The sequence below is a fragment of the Pelophylax lessonae genome (assembly GCF_965119305.1).
Source record: "Pelophylax lessonae genome assembly, chromosome: 9".
NCBI classification, from domain to species: domain Eukaryota; kingdom Metazoa; phylum Chordata; class Amphibia; order Anura; family Ranidae; genus Pelophylax; species Pelophylax lessonae.
The window spans coordinates 86,013,049-86,025,074 of NC_138776.1; the positions used below are offsets into that span (position 1 = coordinate 86,013,049).

At 46.2% G+C, this 12,026-nt stretch overlaps 1 protein-coding gene across 1 annotated transcript in view; it reads right to left on the bottom strand.

Moving 5' to 3' along the window:
* Positions 1 to 5,983: 5,983 nt before the first annotated feature.
* The window catches only part of BTAF1 (B-TFIID TATA-box binding protein associated factor 1), a 251,002-nt gene continuing 244,959 nt past the window's right edge, over positions 5,984 to 12,026 (bottom strand). Inside the window, exon 38 of the mRNA XM_082268123.1 lies at positions 5,984 to 6,769. Coding sequence (XP_082124249.1) covers positions 6,623 to 6,769 — 147 coding nt within the window. The 3' untranslated portion in view covers positions 5,984 to 6,622. The remainder of the gene's footprint in view (positions 6,770 to 12,026) is intronic.

The following is a 12,026-nucleotide window of genomic DNA, read 5'->3' on the forward strand; positions in this document are numbered from 1 at the left end:
AGATGACCAGAATCCCTTCTGCCTCAAACCTGTGCAGAAGTCTTGGCAGAAGCTTGAGAGGAGGGAAGGCGTAAATCAGACGATACTGACCCCACTGTGCCACCAGCATGTCTGTGGCATCCACCAGAGGATCCCTTGACCGAGCCACAAACCTCTGCACCTTTCTATTGAGCCAAGACCGAGACACCAACAGAGCCACCTCAGGGATGCCTCACCAGGGGCACAGCTGATGAAACACCTCCGGATGAAGGGACCACTCTCCTTGGCCCAACGCCTGCTGACTGAGGTAATCTGCCAATTTTTCACACCGGGAATGTGCACGGCGGAAAAGGCTGGAACGAAGCATTCTGCTCACATTAGAATGCCGGCTACCTCCAGAGCACTTCTTGTGCCCCCTTGGTGATTGACAAGCCACAGTAGTGGCATTGTCTGATTGAATGCGCACAGGGCATCCCTGAAGATGATCCATCCAATGATCCAGTGTCTGATCACTCAGAGTTCAAGGACATCGATCGGTAGTCTCGACTCTTCCAGCATCCAGATCCAGCTGGACAAGCTGGCATCCATGATGACTACTGTCCAATACAATGGGGGGGGGGGGGGGAGCGAAGCCACCATATCAGGGACTCCTTTATTCCCTGACTCAGCTGCATTAGATTGTCCAGAGACTGGGGAGTCTTGTCTCATTGGGTCAGAATTAGGGATAGACCGATTATCGGCAAGGCTGATATGCACTTTCCCTGATATATTGGTATCGGCCCCCGGAACTAGCCAATAATTTTGTGATGTCATTCTGCCTTCTTAGGCCGTCTCCCTTGCCTTGGAAGCCTCGTCTGGAATCGGGACTAGTCTCACGGGAGTGTATCGCAGCCATACACCCACCCACATCCATAGTCCCTGTACTAGCCAGCCAGCCACCCACCCACCCACAAGGTGCCAGCCAGCCACCCACCGACAGGGTTCCTGTACCTACCAGCTGCCCCCCTACCACAGGGTGCAAGCAAGCCACCCACCAAACAAAATTTAACATGTTCAGTACCAGGATTTATGTCAAAAATTTTCTTTTTTTTTCAACTTTAAAATGTACAAAATACCGGCCCATACGTTGTGACCAAAATATCAGTATCAGCCCTGAAAAAAACATATTGGTCTATCCCTAGTCAGAATCTCCCTTTGCAGGGACCTCCTATGGAACTGTGCAAAAGGAACCGCCTCAAAAAGGTAGATACCATCAGGCTCAGCACCCACATGCAAGTCCGGCGGGATGACCATTTGTTGGACAGCAGGAGGCCAATTGCAGCCTGCAATTTCTGTAGTTTGTCCAGAGGAAGGAGCACTGGCTAAGGCCGAGTCCAGAGTCAGGCCCAAAAAGTCCAGCTTTGTGGATGGAACCAGGCAGACTTCTGAAAATACTAAATCCAGCCAAACTCCGTAGAGTACGTATTGTGATCTCCAGGTTCTCCACCAGAGCAGATGGAGACTCCGCTCCCAGGAGGAGATTGTCCATATAGCCCAGTACCTTGATCCCCCGTTGGCGTAGCATCTGGAAATTCTGCACTACACATGCGGCGATCAGAAGGCTAAATGATCCAGGAATCTGCACCAGGGGATAAGGAGGGGCTCCCACTGCCGAAATCGCCTCCCATGGGGCTTCACTATCATGGCTGCCGCTATTTGCAATAGTAAACCATAAAAAATGGCCCCCAGACTACTCAAAACATTGCCGCTGTGTATAGAAATACATAGGCTACAACAAAATGGCAGCCCCACCAGGCATACAGAGACCAAGAATGGGGGGACCAGGCCTCAGGACAGATAAAGGCAGGATGGGGGGCCCTGGAAGGAGCCCCCATCAGGTACAACCCCCCCCTGCACAAATGATCGCCGGCCACGCACCCCAGGACCCCATCGCCATTAGCACCCTGCCTCCACCCCAGGAAGGTGGCCAGACCACCCAAAAAAAAAAAAAATCAATATCCAGCATATGTGGAGGGGAGGGGGACAGACAGGATGAGAGACTTAACAAGTGGGGGGTTTCTGCAGGATGGAGAGGAACCCGGGGGTCTGACCATCTCAAGGCCCATGTCCACCCCCAAAAATCCTCCAGGGGTGGGCACCGCTCCAGACAGATCCTCCTCTCCATCGAAATGGGGGAGGGGGCTGTTGGCCAGGAGGAGCGCTGTGACTCGAAATGAGGCCAGGTCGTATGCGACCTCGCGAGACGTTTAACTCTCAGGGCCAGCCCCCGTCCAGTGGAGCTATTTCACGGCCGACCTAACGCGGAGCTGAGGCCTGCGCACACACTCGCTGGCCAGGCTAGGGTGACCACTCGATCTAGATTATCCAGCTCGCAGCCCAGTCCTGCAGTTAGTAGATCTTACAGGAAAAATCCAGAAGGAAAAAATGATCTAAAAATTGCCAGGGCCAAAGATCCCAGCAAGGAACTAGGTCTTTACTCCAGACTAGGCAGAAAAAAAAAGTGTGACTATAGCAGGGAGAGGGAGAATACTCCCTAGGAATGCCCATGGGTGTAGCCAGAAGTTTTTTTCTGCCTAGTATCCTACTCCTGTAGGGGGCAGTATAACCCAATGGTCAAAAATGACAGGAGTGGTGTCCATCAATGAACGAAAGAGAAAAAGTTTTCTATTGATTAGCATACAAGAAGTAGTGTTTTTTTCCCTGCTTAAAAAGGCTGGAATGTCAATGCTTGCTTTTTGGTCAATATGGATGTCAACAGAAGAACGTTTTCAAAGCACAACTGGATGCTACGAAGCACTGGATGATGCACTATTCCGATACGTCAAGAACAGCAGCTCCACCATAACAGCCCGTAGAGGCTACATGACAAGGAATCCGTGTTGTACAAAACATCACTAATGCTGGAATGTCAAAGTGATATCTTTAGGGAGTCTATAGAACATTGATACACAAACCCCTAATTGCCTATGACCACAAGTGTTATTATATTTTTGCACACAAGTCCCAGCAGTGTTTACAGTTTCCACAGAAGATGAGAAAAAAGTACTTAATTTTTATTTTTTTTTATTCTCAAAGTTTTAAATGGAATGGTAATTCATTACAGCATGCCACTGTTAAAAGTTGTGACAAAAGCTCTTTTTCATAAAGGTTACATTTTTTTTCCTCGTTTCCTGTATCTTACATTGAGCAGGTCATGTATTATTCAAGATTTCATTATTTTCTTCTTATGTGTGCAACAATCCACTCTCTTTCGCCAAACACTCAAACACCCACCAAAAGTATGGACAAATATAAAGGCTGAGGGTTATCCAACGTATACAACAAAAGCTACAGATACACAGGGAAGGAACCCAGTCCGCTAAATATATAGAAAATAGATGTGTGTGCAAGAGCCAGTCTGTTAAAACGTGGGAAACACATTTGCTGTCTCATCTGAAAAGGATGACTTCTGAAAGGGCCTCATGTTTAGAAAACTCGGAAAAGGAAAAGCCCTGCAGATAAAGACCAGATTCTCTTTTTAATAGACCGGAAGTCTAGAGAACTGCAATTCCCAATAGCAGAGATATTTTTTTTCCTAGACTTCAGAATTTAGCAAAAATGCATTTTCTGGGTACTAAAGATTCTTGCAACCAACACTTGAGAATTTGACTTTCAAGCTGTTCTTGTCAGAGCTTTTTCAATGGGTTAGTCCATTAAATACAGTAACAGTTACTTAGACCTCTAAAGCAATGTTTCTTTAAGGGTTAGGCCAGCCACAGACTAGGCGATTTTCTTACCTGCAACCACAGGTGTTGATAGGCTAATCCCTGATTATTGCTAGTGTCTATAACAGTGCATTTAAAACCAGACAGGCTGGTTGTACCAAAGTTGATCGATTAACTTGGGTACATTCAGCCGGCTGAGATTCAAACTGTCTATGGCCGGCTTTAGTTGACCTTTTCTAAAAAGCGGTCTATGCAGTTAATGGGCACCTGTAGATAAAATGTGCAGCTCGGACCAAAGTTAAATAATGCCCTTGCTATAGGTGTAGGCCATTTACATACCTCCTGGAGCCTGGCCAAAAACCCCAGGGGACTGCATCATTTCATCCTGCCTTGTAGCTAGGACATTGCTAAGACACTCCCAGCTGATTCAAACTCCTTTGCGTTGCACTCTTTCCCATATCACAGCAGCTCCAAGTTTCGCAAAGCTGCCACAGAGGAGATAGTGGACCACACAAGCGCAGGGGCTTGATCGCTCAATCCTGTAATGGGGGAGCAGTAACAGCTGGAGAGCTTTAGCAACAAAGGCTGAAAGATTATTTTGGCCTGGCTTCAGGAGATATGTAAATGGCCTACACTTCTAGCAAGGGAATGATCAGATTTTAGTCAAAGCTGCACAGTTTTTATCTACTGTAACCCCCAACCTGCACAAGCAGTTTTTTTGATAAAGGTAAACTAATCCTTTAAATCTAATGGCACTTTTTTTTTTTTCAGATTCCCCTGTATTACTGGAAGTTCAAGCGGCCAGATTGGGCTAAGCGAACATTACTCCTTTAGAGCTTGCCTACAAAAGGTAGATATGTCTGCGACCATTGAGAGATTTGACCACATACAGTTTTAGCAACTCACTGATGGTACTAAATTTCGTAGCAATAAATCATTAGAAGTAGCAACATGCATTTATGTGCAAACAAATTCTACAAGATGCTAATACATGTTACTTGTGTAGCTTACTCCATAAGGGAGTCATTTGCCTCAGCAGTTTGAACTACTACGCCTAATGATTCATTGCCCTATTAAGCCATTAAACAACTTCTATGTACCTCTAGCCTGAGGAAAGGACTGACAGTACTTGTTAAATCGTTTCATATCAAAAGATTAAAACAGCCAGTAATGCTTGGCAAATCACTGATGACTACTATGCCAACTGAATATCACAAGAGATTCTCAGGATCCATAGCATTATCTAAAGGAATAGGGCAAGGCCAACCTTTTGATCTCAAACCAAAGGCATGGTTGTGGTGGTAGGGGTAAGTATTACATCCTCTTTTGCAAATACTCACCATCTCCAAAAGCTAGGTTTCCTAAAAAATCATATGCATTCAACACTTCCAGGAGTGTCACATCCTGGTTTATGTGCACTGTGCTTCCTTTCGCTAGCCTTCATGTCATACCAAAGCATACAGTGATGAACAGGCGTTCAGAAAGTATTTCAGCCTGTGTCTGTTTCCTGGGAATAGTTTGTGAAGGTGATATAAGCAACCCTTTTCTTCACAAGCATGGCTTTGGTTTGAGATTTAAAACTACACGGTCTTTCTCTTGTACACTATAGAAAGAAAAGTTGTAAACTGACTGTTGTGGGCAAAACCAAGCACCTTCCTTTTAGACAACTGTTATACATGAGGCCTCTAGTATGCATAGAAAGCTCCATTTAAACCCCAAAACCTTGATGTTACTTTATACTAGGCTTAACCAACTTGTTCAGCTATGCAGAAACAGTTTTGCTGGCAAGGCATTTAGGAAATTCAAAGGAGAGCCGCAAGCAATCCAAGCCTGACTTTCCAGTCTGGCGTTGGTCGTTAAATGCCTAACCCAGAGCCACAACACAAAATACATGGCTTCTTAAAGTTAATTAAAAAAAAAAAATTTACAACCTTTAAAAAAGAAAAAAGTTGGAGCTACATTCTTACAACTAAGGGCATAAAACTGAATGCTTACAAGGTGGCCTTAGTTTGGGGTATGTGCACTGGGACGTTTTCAGTCTCATCTGGGTTTAATCCAACTGTAGACCTAACTTGCCTTCTTATACACACAAGTGCGTTGGCTTTGCATCTTTCTGGTGTATTTTCTTGTTTCAGAAATTAAACACAAGATGGTATTTCCATCTCCTGTTTTCTGTCTTTGTATCATGTAGTCATTAGGAGGCTGATTGACAATGGATCAAAAATGGAACCTGTTTTCTATCAGTTTCTTCCTGTTTTGTGCAATCATCACTCAAAAAGCAGCTAGCAAATGGTCTGAAAACAAAAATAAGACTGAATAAAACCGCAAATATTGCTTAAAAAGTAGGATTAAAACAGATTAAAGACCGAGAGTGGAAAAAAAGGGATATATCCACACAGTGAAACATCCTGTATTTAGTCTTTTCAGTGGCATTCGAACATCCGAGTGCACATAGCCTCACTGCTATAATCACTGCTTGGTGCAACATCACTGACCAGCAATGGCCCTCACACAGCATGGCTGCACACAGTCCTGGGATGGACAGGTAAGCTTGAGAACCCTGTACGTTTTACAGGTCAAATAAAAACATTTCAATACCAGTTCCTCAGAAGAAAAATACTCTGACAATGTTAGAAATAGCAGCTGGCAGTGCATAAAATCTGATTGATTTAGTTTTCCAGCTGAAGGACGATGCACCAGTATATAACAGAGGATTCAAGTCTTCTCAAAATCCATAGCATCTTTAAGACTGCATAATTTTTCCTTGACACAATCTCTCCCATTCCTGGCTGTCTAAGATTCCACCTAGATGTAAATCCATCTTGCAAAATCGTATTGGATGGTACCGTCTCAGCTACTGCTGAATATCAGCAAAAAAACATAAACAAAAAAAAAAAAAAAAAACCCCACAGAGGAGACTTGAGCAGCTGCAGCAGCAGTTATTTGAGAGAATGCATGAAATTGTCCAGGCTAAATTCTGAGTCGTACTGCTCCTGGTTCCACAGTTCTCCGAGGTTGTCGAGGATTGATTTCATTGAAGTATTTCCGCCGACTTCAGAAGTCTCCATCTTCTCTCTCTTTCCATCCTGGGAAAACAATAAAAAGATCCGGTTACATCACAATGGAAATTCCACAAGCAGACATCTTTGTGTTGCACTCCCAGCTTTTCTAACACTGGACAGTTTTCAACTTAAAGCAAACCTATCATTTGAGAAACAGGGGGGCTTCCACTATTCACCTGTTTTTTAAGAGATGCATACCTTGAAGCAATCCGTTTTAAAATTCTCTTTATTGCTTTTTAACCACCTCAAAAGCAGACACTTATACCTTCTTCCTGCCCTGGCAAATTTTCAGATTTCAGTGCTGTCACACTTTGAATGACAAATACCAAGTCATGCAACACTGTACCCAAATTACATTTTTATAATTTTTTTTGTATTTTTGGAGACAGATAGAGCTGGTGGTTTTGAAGTGTGTGTTTGTGTAACTGGATTTTTGTAAAAACTTACCGTAAAATCCTTTTCTCCGAAGTTCATCGACAGACGCAGCTCCTTATCTTCATGACTCCTAGGGTTATGCTCCTCCTATGAATAGGCACTAGGCAGGAAAAAAAAATGTAACCAGGCTTATGGGGGCTGTCCCTACAGGCATAACCCCTTAGACTCTGCGATCATCAGTTTAGTTGCAAGCAGTTTAGAAGACAAATAGCTCCATACCTCAGAAGTAGAGGGGCGGGTGCGGCATCTGTTGATGAACTTCAGAGAAAATGATTTTATGGCAAGTTCTTACAAAAATCCAGTTTTCTCTATCGTTCATTGGCAGACGTAGCTCCTTATCTTCGTGACTCATAAGGATGTCCCAGAGCAGTATAATCATGAGGGGTGGGAAACGCCGAAACAAAATGTAAGCCCCCAATGGCTAAACTTAGCCAACCACGTAACATGGAGCTCAACCAGAAATGGCTGGAGCTCACCCAAAAAAATTTAACCCTCAAAAGAGAAATTAAACAGTTCTCTTTTAAACTGCAGCCTGCAAAACCTTGCGGCCAAAAGAAGCATTTGTGGACGCTAACACATCTACCTTGTAGAATTTTGTGAACGTATGCACAGACGATCAAAGTGCCACCTTGCAAACTTGTAGCACAGACGCCTGATGGCGAAAAGCCCAAGAGGCACTCAGCGCGCTCGTAGAATGAGCCTTCAGTGGGAAAGGAGGAACCCGACCCCTCAGTGAATAGGTCTGTACCACCGTCTGCCTAATCCATCTGGAAATGGTTGCAGCATATGCAGCCAATCCCTTAAGAGGTCCATCAGTAAGGACAAAAAGAGCGTCCGATTTAAGGACTCAGTAGTATCTAAATAAAACCTGATCACCCGCACCACATCCAAAGAATGCAAGGCGTACTCCTTAGGATGTTGAGGTTTAGGGCAAAGTTAAGGCAACACAATGTCTTCATTCAGATGAAAATAGGAAACCACCTTCGGAAGGAATGCCTGATTAGGTCGAAGTACCACCTTATCCCTGTGTACCACCAGATAAGGTTAGCGGCAAGACAACGCCGCAAACTCAGATACCCTGTGGGAAGGAGTGATCGACACCAAGAAGGCAACCTTCTGAGACAAAGACAGCAGCAAAATCTCCCACATTTTTTCAAAAGGAGGCTTTTGAAGAACAGATCACACCAGAATTAGATCCCACAGAGGTAACGGGGATCGCCTCAGAGGAGCCATATGGCGCACTCCCTGGCTAAAAGTCTGGATTAGGACATGCGTGGCTAATGGGCGTTAAAAATGTATAGCAAAAGTTGAAACTTGGCCTTTGATAGTACCCAAAGCCAACCGCTGTTAAACCCCTTTCTGCAAGGCCAAAACCTTAGCGATCAAAAACAAGCGAGGGTGCACCTTCAGCGATTCACACTATGAAATGTATGATTTCCATGTATGATGGTAGATCTTCCTGTAAGTTGACTTCCTAGCCTTCAAGAGTGTAGGAATCACAGAGTCAGAAAGACCCCTATCTCTCAACATCTGACTTTCAAACAGCCATACCGCTAAAGCCAGTGACTAAAGCAGGATGGAAGATCGGACCTTAAGACAGCATCATCTTCTTCCCGAGAGGAAGTCTCCAAGGGGAATTGGCGACCGGCCTCATCAGGTCTGCGTACCAAGACCAGCGAGGCCAGTCTGGAGCCACCAGAATGACCGAAATTTTTTTCGCCTCTATCCTGCTCAGAAGCCTCGGCAGGAGTTTCAATCGGGGAAACGCATTAATCAGCCGATACTGAACCCAAGGAGCCACCAGTGCGTCTGTGGCGTCGGTCAGAGGATCTCGAGACCTGGCTATGAATCTCTGCACCTTCTTGTTGAGGAGAGAGGCAAACTGATCAACCTCAGAGTCCCCCACCAAACACACAGGAGGCGGAACACCTCTGGGTGTAGGGACCACTCCCCCTGATCCAACACCTGACGACTCAGGTAATCCACCTGCCAGTTTTCCACACCTGGAATGCGTGCAGCAGAGAGGGCTGGAACAAAGCTTTCACCCAGGCCAGAATCTCGGCCACCTCTTTGGCCACCAAGACAGTTTTGGTGCCCCCCTGGTGATTGATGCAAGCCACAGCCGTGGCATTCTGATTGAATCCAAGCCCGACTCAGACAAAGCTTTATTGCTCTGAGCTCCAAAACATTAAATCGGAAGTTTTGACTCTTCCATCGTCCAGGTACCCTGGGCACAGAGCTTCCCCAGCACCCCGCCCCAGCCTGACAGGCTGGTGTCCGTGGTTACCACCATCCAAAACGGAAGGAAAGGAATTGCCATGGCACAGTGCTGGAGACTCGAATCCACCACAACAGAGCAGATTTTGTGTTGTGGATCAACCAAATCACAGAATCAAAGGACTTTGGATCCTTGTTCCATTTGACAAGAATCTCCCTTTGCAAATGGAACTGAGCAAACGGAACCGCCTCGAAGGTCGATACCATCAGACCCAAGGCTCGCTTGCGAACTTGTAGAGAGGACAGATTGTGGCAACAACTGAATCGCCCCCTGCAACTTTTTCAGCTTGTCTGGGGGAGCAAAAACCCTCACCAAGGCTGAATCCAGAGTCAAGCCCAGATAATCCAGTCTCAGAACTGGAGTCAGCGCGGAAACTCCTGCAGAGTTCCGACCGTGATCGTCAGATCCCCCAACAAGGCTGAATGAGTCCCGCTCTCAACAGGAGATCGTCCAAGTACCCCAGTACCACAATCCGCCACCGGTGCAGCAGTGCCAATACCGGTGCTAGTACTTTGGTAAACACTCTGGGAGCAGAGGCGAAACCAAAGGGTAATGCCACAAATTGACAATGCTCCTCTGCTACCGCAAATTCCAGCATAGATATGCGTCCTTGATATCTATGGAGACTAATAAATCTCCCTGATGCAGAGACGCTACTACCGTGCGGATTGACTCCATCCGAAACCTCTGAACCCGCACAAAATGGTTCAGGGCCTTGAGATCCAGGATAAGATGCGCCTTGCCTTCTTTTCTGGGCACAGTGAATAGGTTTGAATAAAACCCCCGAAAAACGTTTCTGGAGCGGGAACCGGCACAATCACTCCTTGTGACAGCAAGTCGTGTACCGCCCCTCGCAAGTCCCTTAGTCGGACTGGGGATAATTGAGAATTGGACAGGAAGAACCTGTCCAACGGACGAGACCGGAATTCGATCTTGTATCCTAATTGGATCAGTTTGTGAAGCCATTTGTCCTGAATCAAGGAGGTCCCCCCCGCCCCAGACTCAGGTGAGGGCGTCCCTTCATGCAGTTGAGGACTTGTCTGCAGGTCCAGATTGGCCGGACTTAGATTTTCCTGACCATGGCTTCTTGGAACCCCCAGAAGACCTAAACGCTTTACCTTTTTCTTACGACCTGGAGCCACGAAAAAGACGTTTGTGAGCAGTAAAGGAAGGCCCCCGCCTAGTACGCAGCCCTTTACCCTTAGAGGACTGGGGCAGATTAGTGCTCTTACCCCCCCATGATACCTTTGATCAACTCATCCAGGGAGGAGCCAAATAGCCTCTCCCCTGTAAAAGGAAGATCAGTCACAGCCTTCTTAGAAGCCTGGTCAGCCGACCAGCATTTTAGCCATACCATGCACCTAATAACAATCCCCACTGCGTATGTTCAGGCCACCAACAAAGCCGAGTCCAGAGACGTATCACACATGAACACCAGGGCTTGGGTCAACTGGTCTATTAGTTCCAGTACCGCAGGGGGGAAGCCGTGCCACTTCCAAGTTACTTTTCAGTAACTTCACCCATTCAGTAGCAGTGTGCACTACTAAAACATTCACAAAAAGGTAACCTTTAACATGTGACCTGCTACCACATGTAAATGGCGGGACAATGATTCTACTCGTCTATTCACGGGGTCGGAATGGTTGGAGACTCTTCCACCGGTACCAGAGTCGCTTTATTCAACCTGGCCACCGGAGAATCCACTTTTGGTGGTACAGTCCACCTATTGGACACAGCCTCCACAAAGGGATAATGGCGTGCAAAACGCTTAGGCACCACCAACATGTGCTTAATGCGTCGCCATTGTTCATCCACAATAGTATGAAACAATTCTGGACAAGGGAATACCTTGCCTGATTTACGGGATTTGCGGGAGTCAAAAGACACCTGCGTATCTGATGCTGTAGGTTCAACAGCCAATGTTAGTTTCCCGCACAGAAACTATTAGGGCTTCCACACCAGAGCGCGTTCCTGTGCGGCAGCTGATGACAGGTCCTCTTCACCGCCAGAATGTGAAGACACCAACCCCTCAAGGTGGTCTGCGTCCGTGGCAACCATATCGGTCTCAGAATCCGAAGACCCTGCTGATGGAGGTGAGGGCATTTGTGGCTGGCAGCACCAGAAATGACAAAATCCACTTTTGACATTAGGCTTTGCAAAAAAACTGCAATTTCTGGCTGCGACTGTGAACCGGAGGGTCCCCCAGTTGCTTCCAGGGTGTCTCCAGGTGAATTTTTATCCTGGGACTCCATTGCTCAAATGAAAAAAAAAAAAAATGTTTGTGTAACGTCCCTTTAAGACCGCGAAAATTGCAGTCCCACCGTTAATCCCTAAATTATTATGTAATAGCAGAGTAGAAGAGGAAAAAAACCCACAGGGAAACCCAGGAACGTTACCAGACCACAGAGAAGCATCCAGCCTGATCAGTGTAAAAACGAAACTAACACTGTCTGCACAGGAAGAGGAAGAAGCTCTGCCTTTATCATTACAAGCTATGCCGCATGCTTGTCCATCCCATGGACCTCAAGAAAATGGCCGCTTATACATTCTCAATGGGGGGGGGGGGGG